Here is a 20,784-nt window from a genome sequence, read left to right on the forward strand (position 1 = left end):
TGTGTTTCTTGAAGTTAAAAGTACAGTATAAGTACAAACAGAGGGCCCATTATATTTCTGTAAAGGAAAGAAAATTTTGTAAAGGTAGTTTGTTCTTCTAAATCAGTAAAGCCTTATCTGCTATCTCAAGACTGATTATTGACTTTCTGTTCACAAGTAATAGCCCTGCTACAAGAGATATGGTTTCAGCTGAAAAGGACAGATTCATTTAATAAGAAGCATAAAGTGAGATATATGGATGAGAAGGCAAAAAATAGAAGGCTGGGGGGGGGGGGGGAAACATGGTTTAGAGATGTCAGGAGTTTCTCAAAACATAGATAATATGATGAAGGCAGTCCTCCTACTGATGCCCTCCCACCCCCTCTGGTCAAGGTATCTCTCAGGATCAAAATGAGATCCTGACACTATGGTTTTAGAGCTCCGTCTGCTCTCCCTTGCTGTAATGCCAAGCTAAAAAGTGAAGTACCCCACCTTTTTTCTTTTTTTTTTCTTCTGCTTAAGAAAAAACCACAAAACTTTTCTTCCTTGCTCAATCCTTGTTTTTGCCAAGTTCAAAGCTCACAAACTTCAGTATCTGGATCCTATCCTTTTAATCTTCACCAAATCTAAACAAAGATTATTTGGCAACTATTCTGAGCACTGGACTTCAGGCATCTTCTCAGGATCCTTAGTTTTCTTTCACATGAATCAATTTCAGCAGAAGACCTCCTTTGACAAAGCTGTCTTAATTTTGTGACTAAAGCAGCTCTGCAAACTATCTAGCAGCTGAAGCATTCTTCCATGTGACTATACCAGCTGATCCTGATTTTATTTGGCTCAGAAAGATGCACTACAATAATTCAAGTCATATTTCAAAATCCACATTCAAATTCATTTGCAATTTGCTATCTCAAGAGATTTGCAAGAGGTGAATTGAATATTGACTACAGTTAGAAGGCAACACAGACAACTAGTTAGAAACAAAATTGTGTAACAAAATTTTAAATACATTTACAATGAACGGAAATCATATTTATTGTTTCACTAAGAATAAACAATTGAAACTCCATTAGAAATATTCTTAATCTGTTTCCTCATACAAGTTTTCATCAACTTTTAACAGGTTAATGCTAATGGCTGCCCTGAGGTTAGCCCAGAACAGGCCATGCTTGCTCCTCTCCTTCGGCCACTCCAGGTACGTGCGCTTTGCCATGAGAGCTTTCAGCTTGTGGTACCTGGCAGGGATAAGGTACGGAGGGATGGGCTCCAGCAAAATGAGGATCAAGCTGTTGGAATTCTCACTGAATAACTTGTGATGGGCAAAGTACAGCTCGTAGTGACACCAATCGCTCTGCACAAAGTTGGGAGACAACACGAAGATCGACTTGTAGCTCTTCTCAATGCAGTTAATGATGTTCTCCACGATGCTCTTGCCGGGGATGAAGTTTCTCTCGTGCTGGCACAGCCGCACGCAGCCCTCGCCCTTCTCCAGGTTGGGGATCAGCTCGTTCTTCACCCACGGCGAATCGCGCTCGCTGTAGGAGATGAACGCGTGGAATTGCAGAGCGCTGCCCTGATCCCCGGCGGGACCGTGCCGAGCTCTGCGCTTCGTCTGCGTCCACTGCCAGGTCATGCGCACGTACCACGGCACGTCCAGGTAGATGCACAGAAAGGCCACCGCGGCCACCAGCAGCAGCGTCAGCAGCAGGGCTGTCGCCAGCAGCAGCGCCGTGTTGCAGGCCAGCAGGCTCAGGTGGAAGTCCTGGAGCTGCGTTCCTCGCAGGCTCTCCGGGTACTCGCACTCGTACGCCGCCGGCCAGCCGAACAGCTTCCCCCCCGAGCGCCTCTCCAGGCGGATAAAGGCCTGCAGCTCACAGGAGCACTTGAACGGGTTGTGCCCCGCCTGCAGCTCCCTGACCCTCGGGCAGCTCTGGAAGAACTCGGCAGAAGGGGTCAGGATGGAATTCATCTCCATGTTCAGGAACTGCAGCGATGGAAAGCCACTGCACCCCGGCAGGTCAGCCAGCCTGTTGGAGGCCAGGTTCAGCTCTTCCAAGCGCTGCAGCTCCACCATCCCCCTGGGGACATTGCTGATCTGGTTGTTCTCTAGGCTGAGCTTCCTGACGCTGGCTGGCAAGCACTCAAACACGGCATCCGCCAGCTGGTTGGAGGACAGGTCCAGCTCAGTCAGAGACTCAGCCCACGGGCACTGCTCCTTGGCTCCATCGTGGCGCAGCAGGTTGTTGCTCATGTCCAGGTATTTCAGGGATTTCATACGGCTGGTCATGGAGCTTACCTTGAGAAGGCTCTCAAATTTATTCTTCTTCAAGATTAATGTCTCCAGCTGATGTAGGTTGTCACATTCTTGAAAAAGTAAATCTGTTAAATCATTCTTAAAAAAATTTAGGTATCTAAAGCGGCTCTTAGATGAAGGACATAGCATATGAATCATCTCTGAATCAGCTATTGTCATGTTTTCAATATTCATGTCTGCAAATATTTCGTATAGATCATCCTGTGTGAAGTATAAATCCGTGATTACAGTTTTCTTCATTGTCAATGCTTTCATAGAAGTACCTGAATAGTCAAACTTATATCTTTTAACGTCTAACAGTTGTGTTACATTGTTAGTATTAAAGTATTCAATGGATGAGTGCCATACAGTCTGAAAAATTCTCATAAGAGCATACCAATCCACTGACACATTTGTCAGTGTCAGATTCTGTAACTTGGATCCTTGTCTGAAATTAGATAATAAAGCTACCAATTTTTTTACATTGCTATTTGTAATTTCTGACAATGATAGGCTTTCTGTAGTATTTTGTATCACAACCCAACCAGAATCAGTTTTGGACTGATGTCTCTCTCTATACAGGAGTGGCAGGCTGTTCATTTTTTTGTTAGAATCATCTTCTGGAAAACTGTTAGAAACAGATGTAAAGAGTTCATCTTCCACAGATAGGCTGACATAGTTCCAAAAAGTTAATGCAAACAGACACTTGCAAAGAAAACACTTTCTGAGAAAGTTCATATTTTGTGTCATACTGTTTTCTGATTCCTTGGAGATGCTCAGTACTTTTCTTAACTGCCCATCTTTGTTGTATTCCTGCTGGAAAACAAAGAAACACAAGCAAAAAACAGATTGTATTATTAAGTAGCTGTGCAGGAGCCATCAGAGAGATATTTTTTTTAAGGTTACAATTTCTCATTTCTCCTTTGATTCAAAAAGAAATTATTTTCTACAATCATTCAGGACAGACATTCTTTATTAACAGAACACCACTGAAATTTTTATTTGCCCATTATAGTGTATTTAACAAATAATGAATCATTTTTTTCACAAAATATGTCTGATTTCATAGGTGTCTAAAATTTGCTGCTTACTTACAGAATTACTGCTGTGATGCAGTGTATTATGAAGGCTTCCTAAACTGTGTAATACACTTTGATTAGAAAGTACAATATTTGGGGTCAGCACAGTCATCCTCGCCTCAGATTCTCTCTCAAGGGATGTGAACTGGACTCAGAGACATTATTTAAAAATGTACTTTTGACAGTAACACTTGGACTGAAACATAGCATGGAGGTTCAAGAGCCTGAATCAAAAGACATTTAGACAGCTGAAATTGGATCACCAGTGCCTCTTTTAATTGGGGAAGCTGGGGCAAGGGTAGAATGATCTATATTTATGCCATGGGAAAGTCCACAGAAGAGTTCACTTCTTGTCTGAGCTTGAGCATTTTGTGAATTTAGAGTCTGAAGGTGGGCTGCTCACATCTGGTTTTCAGGTGTACACAGAGAACACCAGACACACACAGGGAATATTTGCAGGCTACACCAAAATACTTTAGTTACAGAAGCCCTGTACATAAAATCCAGCTGTGATCTAAGGACACTGACCTCAAATATCTCTGTTGTGAAAAAGAGGTTTGTTTAAACAGACTTTAGAGGGAAAAAAATGTAACTGTGTCTTTGGTTTTCCCTATTAGAGGTCACGGGTTTTTTTCCCCTTTCTGAATGTAGAAGTTTAGGGTAGCCAGCCCCCCTTTGTTTAAGTCAGCCGTTGAGAATACTGTCTTAAATCTCCTTTTAGGTATTGCATAAATCCATTATACCATCCCTCCAAAACAGGAACTGGTAAGATCTTGGTTAACACTTTCACATTTGTAAATCTTATTTAAAGTTGTTTTCTAGATTTATAATATATTTTTATTTCATCTTCTTTCCCCTTCTCTCCCATTAATTTTAAATCATTGTGTTGCCTTAAGTTTCCCATAGTACTTATTAATGACTGCATTGGCCTTCAACTTTCCCTTGATATTGAAGGAGCTAAATTGTGAGTTTATATTTCTAAACACTATACAATGAGAAAGAAGCTATTATCTGATGGACTAATTCACAACTTCAAGGACTACATTCACTGCACACTAACCAATTCTCATTTGGAAAAAATATATGCATCACAGCCCTCAAAAGCATTTGGGCATATTCAGTCCTGTTCTTCCGATTGTTTGGGCAACTCTACTAATGTGCTTATAATTAAACAAAATATGTAGCTTCAAGAGAAATCTGAAAAAAGTTCTATCTTTAAATCATTATTCCTTCTTCAAATAAAATTTCAGCAATATCCATGGACTAGATGAAAAAAGGATATGATTCTTCTACATGTGTTTATTTTCTGTCTCATTCATTTATCGTAGCAGTCAGTCGAATTATTTATGAGTAACTTCAAACTTTCTTTAGAATATCCTATGAAGCAACACAATTAAAAACTTTTATAACATATAACCTGTGATATGAGGGCTAATGCTGTAGAAATCATCCTTTATAGTCATATCACTTCCAGCTCAAAAGTATTCTCATGTTTTCAAACTTGATAAAAAAAGCTTAATCAAGAAAAGCAATCCAGGAGGGTAGGCAAGCCAAGACCATAACAAGAAAGTGTTCTGTTGTCTAAAGAGTGAGGGGAGAGAGAAAAAAAGAGATTTTAAGAGTTTTTCCAATATAAAATTGGTATGAACTGACTAAAGCTCCACATAAGAAATATAAAGAATATATTTAGCTAAGACAGTTCAGTATTAAGGCATGCACTTCACAAGTTACTTGCATAGCAAAAAACTCTAATGTTACAAACATGCCTATCACAAGGATGAAACACATGATCAAATTAGATCCATTCCTGAACTGTAGAAAAACTATTGCCATCACTCTGCCCCCCTCAACTATGGGTGTACTTTATTAAAGAGACTGTTACTTGGACAGTTTCTTTGAATGAATATTCCAAACACAAGCAACTTTACCATTGTTGTTTACCCATACATTGAAAGAACACCATACACCTGCTATGGAAAACAAGGCTCATTTTCAAATAAGATAGAGAATATAAAACTATTCCAGCTAACTAGCATCACCACAAAGTCAACAAAATTAAAACTTTCTCACCAGAAATCCCTGCTGTCCGAAGACGTTTCCAGGAAAACCCAAAAAGAAAACTTCCCGTAACTCTATCCTACTGAGTAACTACACTTTGGAACGCCCAAATGTTTATACACGTTTCTGCCATCTACTGACAGCTTGTGAAGTGGCATTTGCTTTACTCCAGATGCATTTTTCACATACAACATTACTGTAATATCCCCACTCTTCTATTATTGTTGAACTTTCTGTTTTTATGTTTTGCAATATATTAAACAGGAGAAAACTTAATATTTTACCAACTTTCTACCTTTATTAAATTAATATGAAAATAAGTACTTCTTTTGAACAAGAAATTCACACATCTTCTTATCTGAACTTAATAATTACCTAAGTCTATATGCATTATTGTAATTTTTTTGTCCATTTTGCTATACCAATTTAGTTTTCAGGCTCTTATAAAGGCTGGTTAATAAAAGTACCATTAGTCTTAGTTTAATTTCCATTTAATTGGAATGGAATAATAATCCGTCTCCTGCTCCAGCAGTGTTGTGATTGGGTGAAACAGTGAACACGGAAACACTGAGTGGGGTTTGGTTTGGTTTGTTTTTAAATTAAAACAGAGCAGTGACCTTGGTACTGAATGCTCAAACACAGGGTTATTGTCCTGGCAAAGACATAAACCAGTCTCTCTTTATTTCTGCATATTATTGGTCAGAAATTCCATCATAGCTGAGATCTAAATACAGAAGTGCCATACTATAACCTACATTTCTGGGTTAGTATATCATAACACATTCATGGTTTAATAGTTCAATGATTCAGGAAGCAGAGAAAATAATCTAAAAAACTACTTTTTCACTTTGAAATCTATTCTGTAGATTGCATTTAATTTCTGATCCTCAAGTGAAAACAGGTAATCTAAAAACAAAATGGAAAGATAGGACAGGTAGTAAGCAACAGAATATGGAAAATTCTCTGTTATAATGCTGATGAGTCTTATAGTAGTACTCTATGATTTTATGATCCATTCTCCATTTCTGTCAATAGAAACAAGAATATTCACAGCTGATTTCCAAATGACACATTATAATGATGCTACATACAAACCTCCCCATTGTCTGCTCTTAGCTGGAAAGACTTTGCTACCCATCCTTAGGATGAGATAAAATCCTAAGGTCATCCTAATACCTTGCTTCTACCAAATATTCATTCCTGTTTTGTAATGTAATAGCTGAACTGCTTGAACATAGCCTACATATTACTGTGCTGAATACAGAACCAGACATATTGGTACTGTGTATTAATTGCTGCAAGGTAGAGACTTATTCCAGAGGATCTCTTCTATCCAGTGACAGTGTGAGCTGCCACTGGCATTTTGTATGTCTAAGCACTAGAAAAACAGATGAATAATCCATTAAACAGCACAATAAGCGTATTACCATTAATTGCACACCATTAACCCTTCAGATTTACCAGTGCAATCACTGGAGGTAGATTAATGCAGTCCATAATACAGTCCATGAATGCTTTGCATGCTTCCATGTTCTGTTAAAAGTAGCCAAATGTCTTTTTGCCTTTATTTATATTTATCTATTTATTAAAATGCAGGTATCTTTTCTGAAACCCATTAGAAAGATGATAACAGAGTACTAATAAATATCAGTGAAATCTGAGATGAGTAGAAGTGTTCAATCTCTAATGCTTATTTATTCCAAAAGCATTTGCAATATTACCATAGTGAAACAATACAAGTGAAATCAATTACTGAAAAGTGAAAAAGAAAAAACAGTGATTAACTATGTCTTTCATTAATAATGCCTTGCAGTTCTATAATATGCATGGTTATGTAAAGAATCTGCAAAACTGACAGTGCAAGATCCACATTACAGTCAAAATTATTATCTGTCATGGGTTAAACAATCTCCAGCTACTGTGATTCCTCCTAAGAGACTACTCTAACTCTTTCACAAACTCCACTGAAAAGCAGAGGGAAATCCCTAGGGCCACTCTTGGATTTCATTTTCAATAAATATATCTAACATTAATAAATTACCCAGTACTCCCAGATGCTTAAATTCTCACTGAAAGGCCTTCAAAAGAAACTTATTACAAACACTTAGTCTGCTACCAACTACCTTAATGAGAAACTTCAGAGACTTATACCTGGTAAATGCCTAAGTCACATATGATAATCAATATTTGTGAAACATATTTGGGGCTTTGTTTCGTGACCTCTTGTAGCAGCCCTCCTCAATGGCTCACAATGTGCTGGTTTGCCTCCTGTGTCAAATGTCACTTCTCTCGTTGGCAGCTTAGTGATAGAAATGATGCTATTATGAACCATGGAATTGCCTTTCATCACTGTAAACGGCACGCTTCGCCTTAAAATGAGGTGGCAGAAAGAGACAGGGTACGAAGAAATACACAGAAACAGGAACCACAGGCTGTTGGGAAGAGCCCGAAACCTGAAACTTGCTCAACCAAGTGTTTCACCAAGTGACTGGAAATGTGTGCACGCACCGCCGGCTTCCGTCAGGGGCATTTCCTGCAAACACAGCGGTTACGGAGCTACAGCTCGGTTTAATTCCGCAACCCCACGGGTCTGTAAGTGCTCACTTTGAGGAAAATAAATTTAAAAAAAAATAATTATGGCAGATCAGCAATTGGGACTAATTTGGACTTTTTCTCTCAGAAGACGGCTGAGCACCGAACCGGCTTCCCAGCGAAGTAGCCACAGCACCAAGCTTGACCGAGGCCAAGAAGCGTTTGGAGACAATGCTCTCAGGCATGTGGTGTGATTCTGGGGATGTCCTGCACAGGGAGTGACTCGTTGATCCTGATAGGTCGCTTCCAACTCGGCGTATTCTATGAAATTCACCCCATTTCGGCCTCAGCGCGGACGCGGGGGTGCCGCCGGCCCTGAGGGAAGCGCTGCCGCAGCCGCGCCCGACGCTCCGGCCGGCGCTTCCAGGCGGTCCCGCCGGGCCCGGCCGCGTCCCGCGCGCCGGGGCCGTGAGGGGCGCCCATGGCGGCTCCCCGCGCTGGGCCAGAGAAGCCTGGAGCCCAGGCACGGCTCGGCAGCGGCGCGGCTCTGCTCCTTTACAGCAGGCGGCCGCCTCACACAGCCGGAAGGAGAGCGGGGGACAAAAGGCACCCCTCCCTCCTCCCCGGGGCCGGCCCGGGCTGCGGGGCCCGCTCTGCCTCCTCCCCCCGCTGCTGCCGACGTGGCGGGGCGGGGAAGGGAAGGAGCCGGGGGCGCGCCGGTCGGGGCACTGCTGAGCGGTAAGGAGCGCGGCGATTTCTGCATTTTCTGCCGCTTTTGACAGTAGCTGCGCCACACAGCTCTGTCCCAGAGGGGAATTTCGAAAAGGGAACAAAAGAAAAGGAGAAGCGGGAAGCTGTGGCCGCCGCGGGCTGGCGGGAGCGGCGCCCCGGCTGCTGCTGCCCCGCCTGGGGCAGGGGCAGAGGGCAGCGGGCAGGGGAGCTGCCGGCGGCGGGCGCCAGGGGAGGTTCGGCCGCTCTCGCCGTGCCCGCAGCGTTCCGCGGATGAGGAGCGACAGCGGGCATCGAGCGAGAGGGGAGCGAGGTGCTGTGGCCAGAAAAGTTATTCCTCCCTCCCGCTCGGGGACGGTGATTGGCGCCCGGCGGCGGCTGGGCTTCACCACGAGGGTGAAACTCCCGACGGACGCTCGGCAGGTGCCGCCACCGCCGGCCCCCAGCGCGGCTGGTCGGTGCAGGCCGGGCACTGCCCTGCCCCTGGCCGGGCTGGCTTTAGCATCTCCCTCACCAGCTCCCTGTAGAGTAATTCCCTTTGGGCGGAGCTGTCCGAGTTGGTTTGGAGCCGGACAGTCTCACGGATGACACGGCTCCTGTGTCCTGACCGACGCGGTAATTCGCTGTTACGTGCCGCGCTCCTGGAAGGAAGGTTCAGCAGGGACCGTGGCCCGATTGGTACCCAAAGATGACCCAGTACTGCAAAAATTCATATGCACGTCTGTGTGGTCCTTTAAAAGTGCCGAGCTCAGAGCTAATGCCCATTCAAAATTATGAAGTCTGTGTGTAAAGGTTTTACAGGTTTTAATGATGGAATTTGGTTGACAAATAAAAATGTTTCTTAGATGATGTTTCCCATCACACAACGAGTAATGTTAAAACAATAACAATGCTTCGCTACACTAAAACATTTAATATTTACCATATTTTTAATGGACATCTGTCAAATACAAAGATTCTGACTTGAGAATTCATGTTTTCTGAAGATAATTAAGGTACAGTGTAAGCTGAAGTAATACAAGTGGTAGCAAGTGCTTTCTTTTTTACTCACTTTTCTTGTTCACTGATCCAAATTGCTACTCTTGGAACTGTTTAAACATGTGATCTACCTTCACATTAGATAAATAGGCTGCTAAAGCTATAGATATATATACTTCTATAGATTTTAATAAAATATACTCATTTAAATACATGTTTCTCTGGCAAATTTCTCCTAAATACTGGTTATATTTTGTTTTTCGCTTTTTTCCCCCCCTGTTTTTCAGTCTCTCATAGAACCTCCATTCTTCCTGACTGATGCAAACCAGATGAGCCATATTTAGTTAATATGAGAGTCAATGAAAAGGCAGCATCTACAGAGTGGACTGTACAAGTCTTTTTATGCCGTGCAACTCAACATTTTGCAAGCTCTCTGTTAAGGATTGTCTTCTGAGTGCCAAGCATACTGCTGTTACTGACAAATAAGTGTTAATAATCACAGACCAGCAGTCCTTTTGGACTCTGGTAGTGCCACTCATTAATCAGAACTTACTCTATGGCTTTATCTTTGCCCATCAGGATCCTCAGCCTGGTGACTGCACAGTGGTGGAAAATGCCTCCAAAATTACATTGGAAGATAAGGAACAAATAATAGAAAACTGGTTCATAACTTACAAAAAAAAAAAATAAAAAATCAGTAACTACTCGGTACACGCTTACCTTGGCTTCAAAACTGAAGTTTAATCACACAGCTGGAATTTTAGGAGATGGTGAGAAGTATTGCACTCCCCAAAGAGCTGGACTTTGGGACGAGTGAAACAGTGTGATCAATGTCTCTATGCTATGGTTGTGTCTGTGAAATAGCTCTAGGGCCCATGGCCTGTCATGTTCACAGATGCTGCCCCTTCTCAAACATGTGAATATCACCACAATTTTAATTACAGAGAGTTATCCTTCCCTCTATCAGTCGGCAGGCTGTAGGAACCTGTGTATGTTGCAGTGATGAAAAGGGGAGCAAGAGCTGCTTGGCTATTGCAGCTCAGATTATTTTGTTTTGCAATGGTCTTTCATACACACCTGAGAGCGAATATAAAAATTAACCATGTGGAAACTCTTACATTTCATTTCTCCTGACAAATTAATATCCTTTCACCCTCACTAAACCTTATTTTGGAAAACAGTAATGCTATTCTTCATATCTGAGTGAGATCCTGCAGAGTGAGTGGAGTGTTTACAGTATTATCCTGATACCAGTGTGATGCATGTGCCACAGGGTTTCATGCTTTGTGAGGTCTTAAATCAAGGTGTATTGTTTTTCAGCAGTAGCATATGGTAAACTGTGTATTTTATAATAAACACTGAAATGTTTATGGTACCTGAAAGACTTTACTTTCTATATTCAGAACTGAAAATGTCTGAAGACATATCTGATGGCACCCCATCCGAAGAAAAACCTGAAGTAATGGAAATGGCCAGCAATGAGCTATTGCCTCATGAATCAGTACCACAGCTCGTAGAAGCTGAGATCTTGCATGAGTCTTCACAAGATCAACATGGACAGGTCACTCAGAATGTCAATAACAGAGAGGAAGGGGAAATATTGGTTACTGAAAACCCTTTGACTGAAAAGCTTGCTGACAGCCTGCCTTGCAGTGAAGAGACAACTGAAGACATGCCCACCGAGTGCATTGAAACTGTAAGCCTTGATACGGAACCTGAGTTGGAAGAAACACTGCAGGAGCAAAGCAATCCAGTAAGCAATGCTTTCTTTTCTGTACAAGCCCTCATCTCCTGCATTGTAAGGCCAGAATTTTGTATAGTGTATGTACTGTTTTTCAAATAAACCTAGGGAGTTATGCAGAAAACCTGCATAGGAATAAATTAAATGGCAACACTAAGCTTTTGAAAACTGGGAATACTTTAATTTCACTTTGCCAGTATGATATTAATTTGGTTTTTCAAGTCTGGTTGCAATAGAACTTGCATTGTGGAGACTTTCTTGAGACAACAGTTTATTAACATGATTTAAATACAGAATACTGATAATTGCTTAGTATTACCCATTACTGTAAAAGGTGTGCAGTACCTCCTCTGGCTGTATTTTTATCGAACTTAGGTGTTACGAGTTCCCTGTGCACATCTATTGAATTACACATGAGGAGACTTTGGAAGAGAAGCCTCCAACTCTGGCTCCTGCCTCCAACCCAGGAAGGAGACAGGTTCCTGCCTCTCCCTGATATTAACCCTAATAGGGGCTATAGGATTGGCCTAAGGAAATATTAGGACATCTGTAAAGACATCTCTGGAGTTTAAGGCTCTTCCAGGAATAGATGATGTGAACTATGCGTCTGCTTTTTTGTACATAGAAGTTTGAACTTCATATAATACCCAATCTGTCATCATCTATGAAATGCCAGACTTTGTTGCCTGATAGGTTCTTGGGGTTTCCTCCTGCCTTTTCAGAACAAGATTTTTTGACAGTAGAGTAACATTTTTGTTCTTATAGGCTGCAGACTCCTCATCTAAAGCAAGTAGATGGGGAGCTTGGGGTAGCTGGGGAAAGTCTCTTCTGTCATCAGCTTCTGCTACCGTGGGTAAGTGTTCAGTTGGTAAAGTGTGTGGGAATAATTATTAATTTTCATGTGTCGTGACATTAGTGTTGCATCTTAAGGATTCATAGTCAATTTTGCCTTGATAAGCTTGAGAAGCATGATTTTTTTTAAAGAGGAAGATGGACCTTCCTAATTATTCAAATTATGGACAAGGTGCTAGGTTTGTTTGTAAAGTTAATGAATTACTTGTTTGTGACTTCTTCATAGAAAGGATCCATAATCCAATACAATTTCTATCAGACAAAGGCTTATGATTTCTCAAGCCAAAGCAAGCCAGATTCATGCTCATGTGTGTTAATGGTTTGTATGCCAGTTTTGACTCCTGTCTACACAACATGAACTCACTTCTAGTAAATCATTCCAGCTTTCATTACCACCCAGTGAAACTGTCACACTGCCACACTAGTTTTCAGTAGTAGAACAATGTATTGAAACATGGGCCCTATACTCTCATTTCCAACAGTAGGTCAGTCTTGTGAAGGCTTTAGGTAAAACTTAATTATTCCTCTTTGAAAACTCACAGACAAAAAGCAAAGCATAGAAGTACGTAGTTACCAGTAAGAAATAATTTCTCACAAACCAGAAATGTTTTGTAGCAAAAAAAATCTGTTAGTTAGTCAGTTCTCATAAAGGATCCAGAGAACACCTTTAAAAGATGAACCTAGGAATTAAAATTAATTGTTATTTACTAAAAATGAGTTCAATAGAAATACTGGTTTTATGATCCCATATAAGAGTAAATAATTCTCCTTATCTCCTCATTTCATGGACAGTTAATGGTTTCTGTCTGTTTCTCAGAGGAAGGACATTTTCTTGCCCTCTTTTGTTCACTAGCATCCACAGTCAGGATTACAAAACTGCATTTTCTTTCAGACAGTCCAACAATTAACATTTCTAGTTACATTCAGAATGGGTTTCTAGGGTGTGTGGAACAAGCTTGTTTGTTGGCAGTCTGACTTGATAAGGTCATGTAATGTCTGTTTTGAATTGGCATGTCATCACCATGAATATATATTTTTAGGATTGTTATTGTCTAAAAATGAACTTTTTTGTTCCAGTTGGAACAAGTCAAGTTGCCTTGGAAAAAGAGCATCCACATGCAGAAAAGGAAAAGGAAAATTTTAGAATAATTTTAATTCAACATCAGAAGGGTTGCACGATTTCACACTGAAGATCCATTTAGCTTTAGATTTAGATTTAGCTTCTGGCAGTGACCAAGAACAACTAGGAGAGCACACAAAACCAGATGTATATAAAGCAGCAGTTCCCACTGTTTTCCTGTTTCCTGGAATCTGCAGCATAGACAGACTTCCTGACCCTGGGATCAGAGTAGGTTGAGTTTCCATGTTACTGTGTAATAATTTTGAATCTAACTTTGTGAATTTATTAAACAAGATAGACTTTAAATCAAGAAATCAAATGTACATTCTTCCATGTTTTCTGAACCCAAGGTAAGTTTGGAAGACCAGATAGCTAGTCTTAGATTTGTTTTAAGAAGTCAATGCACCACGTAATATTTTACATTCCTGATACAGAGGGCTTATTTCCTAGTTGTTTGTTATGAAAACTCGTGCTTGATCCTGTGACATATTTACTGTCTCTCACTGTCATGGACAGGATATGGTACAGTGTAGTCAACATATCTCCTTCAGTATGATAATTCCCTAATGAGATATATGGAAAAAATTAAAGCTATTGGAAATTTTTGTAAGCATTACTATGATAATGATGATGATTATTATCATTATTATTATTATAATTACTGTTATTATTATTTCCCTTTAAGTTACTCCATTTAATATCTGATCAGTTCAACAAACACTTCATCTCCTATTCCACAGCAGAAAATAGTTTTGCTGTGGGCCAGTCCGTTGTAAAGTTGGTATTCCTTCAGTGTAGCAAATTCTGGAAGTAAAACTGCCTTTGTGGAGTTAAGACTTAGCAGCAACACCTTCAGACTGTGACATTTCTGCTGTTCTGTCATCATATTGTACAACACAGCTGCTTGTCTGGTGAAATATGACCAATATTTACAATTCCTTATATTGTTCTTCAAAATCATACTTCGTAAACATAGCAGAAACAGTTTGGGTGGACTAAATAACATCTTAATAGCTTAAACAAATACATTCTGCTTTTAATAAAGAGTATTGTAGACCAGCCAGGGTTGGACAGTGCCTTGAAAAGTCATCTAGTCAAAGATTTTGGGGAAAGGCTTTATGCATCTAGATGAGATTATCTAGCATGTTGTCTGGTCACATCTTGAAAACCTCCATCAATGGAGACTCCACCATATCCCTGGGTAGGTTTTTCCTTCTTTCTGTAATTAATTTTTGTTGCATTCCTACCTATTTAAAACTGAGTTAAAATGTTGTTCCAATGATCTCAGTTTCATTATCCTTCAAACACTGATAGTTCACAACAAAATCAGCATTTTTAATGCATGGCTATAATTTTTTAGCACAGCTGATTTTAGTTCCTGATAATAGTGTCCATATAATTTGTATCTCCTCCTCCTTTAAGTAACTCTGCACATACAGGCAGGGATTGTTTTGGTGGTAATTTTTTATTTCAAAGAAAATATCTGCTGTCTTTGAAGTGATTTTGGCATTATTTGGATTGAGGTCCCCACGACAAGACAGATGTGATACTCTACACAACAGAATCTGTAATGCCTTTGGATTAGTTTCAGTCACTGCCTGAACCATGTTTAGGATCTTAACACTAGATGTCACACTAAGCAAACCATTGAATCAGCTTCATCAATGAGGTGTAGAGATTTCTTTTTTTCAAAAAAAGTACAAGAAAGTTGGTTCCTCCTTTTGGAACCACAATAGAGCAGAACCACTGAAATTTGCTAGAATTATGAGATGGGAGAAGAAGGCTCACTGTGATATGGAGGAACAGCTTGTGCTAATTATCACCATTTTAGTCTCTTTTTAATTGTGGTTTTTTTAGTAAATCAGCCATTGCACAATACAGTCTTATAACAGTGTTGATAAAGCTATCATCCTCAAGAGGATGACTATTGCAGCTAAATCAATTAATGGGTAGTAGCCACTGAAATGTCTAGTCAGCCACCTGTCTTTTCCTTGCATGTTTCTTCCTTCTTCCTGCACCAGCAGTTCCTGTGAGTTCTCTCTGATCCAGTTTAGGAAGCTAAACTGATATAAGGATAACTCTAGAGGAAAGAAAAATCCATTTTCTGCCCCTTCAGTTCTATGAACTGACTCTTTGAGACCAGTTTCAGGGCAAGCAGAAAGGACAAGCATGGAAGATGGGAAGGAGTTGAAGTTCCCATAACTGTACCAATAATCCATTAGGTTAGCTTAGCTGTAACAGCTAACTCTTTATCCCCAGAGCTTATGGGAGGCAAAACATATTTTTGATTTGTACTGGCAGCTTGTGACTTGCATTTTTAAAACAGCTTCTGTGCTTTAAAGCATGGCTCTTTGTTTTTTTTCCAATTAATCTATCTGCTAGCTTAATGAAAGTGACTACCTTCTGCAAGGCTTGCTTTTCATATGCTGTGATGTTTTAAATGAGGTATGGTATTCATAGGGTGCTGAAGTTGTGTGATGAGCTGCATTTCCAAGCAAAGTCTGTTCTCTGTCATGCTGTATACAAATGCTTCACTCTGTGTGAGCCCTACCTTTAGGGCTGTTGCCAAGACTAGCACCTGGTAATACATTCACATGGTAAAAGTAATAAAAAACCAAACCAGCTGTTTGATTCACATGATCCCTGAAATTCATACTATAAGGCTGTGTAATGCATTATTCTAATGTATTGTTTGTAATTAATGTTCTGCTATCTTGGTTATTTTGTTCTTGTGTATATTCTCATCTAGCTCCTCAACTATGAGAATGGTACATGAAAATATCAGACACCCATAGCTCTCCCTGGTATGCTGAAAAGCACTTCTTGTCACTCAGTATGACAGAACAAAATGTCACTTGAGGTGTCACTGTGTTCATGAGCTTGGATATTATTACACATGGGTGTGTGTAATTATCAGCATTGCATTGCTTAAGTTGAATTCTGTGTGGAACAGAAATGCCAGCGCTGCAGATAACGTGGAACTGAAGTATTCAAACATTGCAAATGTCTTTTCTATTCTCTATAGATACTATTCCCCTGTTGCAAAATAAAGTACAATAGTACAAAAAGAAGGCTGGGTGTTATGCTTGTACTTTATGTGATCATAAAGAGGATAGTTAATCCCTTCAGGCTTTTTTTTTTTTTTTTTATTTCATAAATTCAGCTGATTAAGGGAAAACTACTTTGGGTTGAAATCATGGTGGTCACAACTGTTTTGTAAATAACACTTTAGGGTTGCTGTAGCAGCAAAGCCCTTTTTTATAGTTACTCCTTTTTAAGAATGCTGAATGCAAGTAGCAGATGGAAGGAAATGTGGATGCTTTTGGGGTTGGCAGTTTGTTTTGCTTTCTTCATGTTTTTTAACATGGGCTTATAGTCTAGAAGAGGCTGAGAACCAATAAAATGGCGTAACACCCTTTATGCTTATTGTTATTATTGAAACCTTTTATGCTTGCAATAAGGAGGTCTGAATCTAATCTCATTTACTAGGTTAATTGGAGTGATTCCTGATTTGTAGACTAGATAGCATAGGTATTGTAAGAATCTAGCCTGTTTTTTTGTTTTGACTGCAAGGAAGAAAAATTTTTTGAAGACTTGAAGTGAATGGAGTGCCAATAGGAAAGCCTAAGAGAGAGCACAATGGGATCTCACTTTTCAATGTACAAAACCAGAGCACGGCTGGATTTTCCACATCGCTATACTTCATGTAGTGGAGTGATTCTCTTCCAGCCAGTTTCAGGTTCCTCAGTTTCTCATCTGGTGAAAGATGCTCAGTTAAGGCATTGGTCTTCATCTTTAGCTTGAGCCAGATGAGGCTTCACTCATGTTACTAGACTAAATTTTGATCAGTTCTTCATAGGATGTGCTCCCGTGGTAGGACACAGGTTACAAAGGCAGTGTGACAACCATGGACAAAATCTCAAACTCCTCCCTATCTGTACCACTGAGTCACAGTCCAATTGACTGTGAGTACTAGATGGACAAGGGATCAGTGATTCCTACACAGAGTGTTTTAGGACATAGAGAACTGCCTCCAGAGGTGTCTGTTTGCCTCTCAGCTCTGCAGGGCATCCAAAGCTACTAAGCTGGGAGGTGGAAGATAAGACAGCTTGCAGCAAAGTGGGATGCATCTGACTAAAGCATTTGTGAGTGCTGAAATCTGGCCTTGGGCAGATCAGGCAAACCAAAAGGCAGGTCATGTTGTTAGGCAGTGTTAGTAAAACCTTCCTTTTCAAATGAAAGATCCCAGTCAGGAACATGAACAATAATATTCTGTGGAAATTGCCTGCCAATAGAAAGACAAGGAATCATAGAGGCAAGAGAAACAAAAGCAACAACACAGGATAAAAAGCATGCTTTATTCCAAAAGCTCACAGTTAACAATGGCCATTGCCCATTCTGTTTACTGTTACAGAAGAGTAAAGGGAGATGTCAGAGGTGTCAGCTCAGTTGCATTAGCACACCCACTGTAACAAAATGAGTGTATCTTTAAATTGTAGGCTTATCTCCCATGACCTCTTGTAATTCTGTGCCTTTTGAAATTACAAATAATCATTTCATTTCCAAGGCAGCACGTGTTTCTGCCCTGTTTGTGTGTGCATGTTTATCTAATGGTAACTCCAGTTGTGGTTTTCTCATCTGGTTTTGCTGCTGCAGTCAAACACACATGACGTACAGTTTGGTTGAGCAAAGGCATCCCCAGCTGACCTGGAGTATTTTCATAATATTCTAGTGCATGTAACCACAGCCCCAAAAATTCTGCCGTTTGTAGGTCAGTAAATATCAATACAGAAATTGTGTGCTTTCTCTTCTTAAATGTGTTAGCTTGTTTGCAAAACTACAGGAACCAATTCAAGGCTATAAAAAAGTGGAAAATTGACCTGAAGACATGTAACTTTTGCAGACAATTAACATTTTTGCTCAATATTTATAGGATTGTTTTATATTACTACAGGACCATAGTATTTTGTTACCAAGTGAAATTGATTAAGTCAATGAGAAGATTAAGACTCTTGCTCATTTAAAAAGTAGTGAGCAGAAGTAATGGAAAAGAATGTGACATGCAGTATCTACTATACTAATATAAAAGCACAATTAATAGTGATTTGAGTCCCAGGAATTTGGGGATTAAATAAATGGCTCCAGAATCCATCCACACTAATATTTCATTGAGTTCATTAAAATATGTGAGAGATTGGGATTAGACCATGCAGTTCACTTTCCAGTATCTGAATTGGAACAGACTTTGCAAAAGTCAAGAAATTATCCAATCATGACTTAAACATGGTGGTGCATAACGTGGTATGACCCACACAGTTGAACACACTACTCTTTTTTTGTAAGACATGAGACAAAATGGAAAAAGGTTATGTTTTCTTAAGACAGGTAAAAGCATTTATCTGCCTAGGCTGCTACAGTGCAAAACATTATGACCTTGTGCAGCCTATGAAATTCCATGTCTCTGCAGGTCTGTTCCTTAGGGGATATCTGTTCTCTGTGTTTACCTCCAGATACTCCAGTTTCCTTGTATGTAATCTTTCAGAGATGCCTCTTTACATATATTTTCTAGAGTGTATTTATTACTGAAGTCACAGAGCACCTGGTGGTACTTCATCTGGAAATCACAGAATCATAAATCTAAGCTTTCCTTTTTCCAATTCAATTTCAAATAGATTTGCTGCATCTTTCTTGAATTAGATGTTCAAAAGCATATTTGTATGCCTACACACACACACACACACACATAGATGTATATGTTTATTCAGAATGCTGCAGAGCACTGGCAAGTTACAGGCTATTTGGCTGTAGTTAATGTAACTCAGAAAAGATGCTTTAAACTTCTCTAATAGAATGCACACAGTTGTGGGAAAATGTGGACAACACTTGATGAATCATTATGCATAACTTTGTGCCTTAGTCGTCTAGATATCAGCCTGACCATTAATGCCTTTTCTGAAATAATTTATCTATTTACAGTTCAGTTTAGCCAAAGAAATATGAAATTGTCGTTAACATTTCTCATAAACCATTAGGCAGATAGTTGAAACACTCTGGATTGTCCTGCTGCCAGAAGTGATTGATTTCATGCAAGATGCACTGTCAGTGTAGTGTACAAGATAAAAATCAAATCCTGTCACTGAAGCTATTTAATTTTGTGCTGGAAAGAAATATTGCTCACATGATTTGTTGTTCACCTGTGGCATCTCAGCTGATATACAGAAACTTCCAGCTAAGGAAGATTAACAGCTGGATTGCTTGTAGTGAGAGAAGTATATCATGGGCATACTTGTGCACATATCCAGAAGCAAAATAGGCAGACAGTTTCAGAGTAGTCTTTTTTAAGAGCAGCATTTTTCAACTATAGCTGATGCAGATGAGGAAGATATTGCCTCTCCTTGACTGACTGCCAGTCAGCCTACCCTATCCTATAGTAGGATATTACCAGTCCCTGTGATCTGCTAGTGTAAATAAACTAGTGTAGAAAACCAGCAAGGCAATTGTGTTCAAAAATACTGAGATAAAAACAGTAGCAACATTTATACTTTTTTTAAAAGTAGACCATTTTAATAGAGGGCTAGGGAGTCACTGCACATGAATCATGTAAAGGTGGTACAATCTCTGTTGGAGATCTCAAGCCACTGGAGCAATAGTTCTGCTTCTGTCAACTGACAGCAGCAGACTTTACAAAGTGTACTTAAATACTAGCTCTGGGGAGAGATACTTCAGAATTTTACTTCAAATGAGAAACTAAGGAGCTTAAATCCTGAAATAACTTTGAGCACTGGAGTCAGTATTCCTAAAAGCAGTACCTATGCAGAGGACTAAAGAACAAATTCCTTGCCTCAGTCCTGCAGTCATACACAATCCATTAACTTTGGGTAAATTGTTTTAGAATTCAGAAAACTAGGTGATGTCCTACTCTATGGCCTTAGGAGGACTGTCAGTTTCCATTTAAACTGATTGCAATAGAATATTTAGAATTTTGAAAAGCAGGGAACTAAACTTATGTGTGCCACTGAAATAACTTTTACTTTTCAGATCCAACATAATTTGTGTTATATTTCAGCTTTATCATTTATATTGTTAATATAAATATAGTAGAAGAAGTAAATTATTAACGTAGAGAAAATTAAGCAATCGAGGTAAGTTTAATAGATATTTTGTTTATAATTCATGAAGTATAAGATGCTATGCACTGTTAGTAATAAATTTCCAAATCACATAGTCTAAAATATTTCTCTGCTACAGGTCATGGGATAACAGCAGTAAAGGAAAAAGCAGGAACTACACTAAGAATTCATAGTGGAAGTTCAGCATCTCTGGAAACAGCCGAGCCTCCTGCAGCAGAAACACCAGTTACACGTAAGTTCAGGTCCACTGAAATTGGGCAAAACTCCTTCACCCTGCCAAATTAGTTCAATTT

General features: G+C 39.8%; 1 protein-coding gene and 1 pseudogene across 3 annotated transcripts in view; one reads left to right on the plus strand and one right to left on the minus strand.

Moving 5' to 3' along the window:
• Nucleotides 1-435: 435 nt before the first annotated feature.
• LOC306802180 (toll-like receptor 6 pseudogene) lies at nt 436-5,544 on the minus strand (annotated as a pseudogene). Of its 2 annotated transcripts, none has more exons than XR_013777945.1 (2): nt 5,422-5,544; nt 436-3,085 (listed from the first exon to the last, which is right to left on the minus strand). The product of XR_013777945.1 is annotated as a toll-like receptor 6 pseudogene (transcript). The 2 variants fall into 2 exon arrangements; XR_013777946.1 differs by having other exon boundaries at nt 436-3,088; nt 5,422-5,531.
• A 2,864-nt stretch (nt 5,545-8,408) lies between these two features.
• The window catches only part of FAM114A1 (family with sequence similarity 114 member A1), a 28,660-nt gene continuing 16,284 nt past the window's right edge, over nt 8,409-20,784 (plus strand). The window contains exons 1-4 of the mRNA XM_079305542.1: nt 8,409-8,679; nt 11,052-11,401; nt 12,155-12,242; nt 20,610-20,723. Coding sequence (XP_079161668.1) covers nt 11,060-11,401; nt 12,155-12,242; nt 20,610-20,723 — 544 coding nt within the window. The 5' untranslated portion in view covers nt 8,409-8,679; nt 11,052-11,059. The remainder of the gene's footprint in view (nt 8,680-11,051; nt 11,402-12,154; nt 12,243-20,609; nt 20,724-20,784) is intronic.

This window comes from Erithacus rubecula, assembly GCF_903797595.1.
Source record: "Erithacus rubecula genome assembly, chromosome: 5".
In the NCBI taxonomy this organism is placed as follows: Eukaryota; Metazoa; Chordata; class Aves; order Passeriformes; family Muscicapidae; genus Erithacus; species Erithacus rubecula.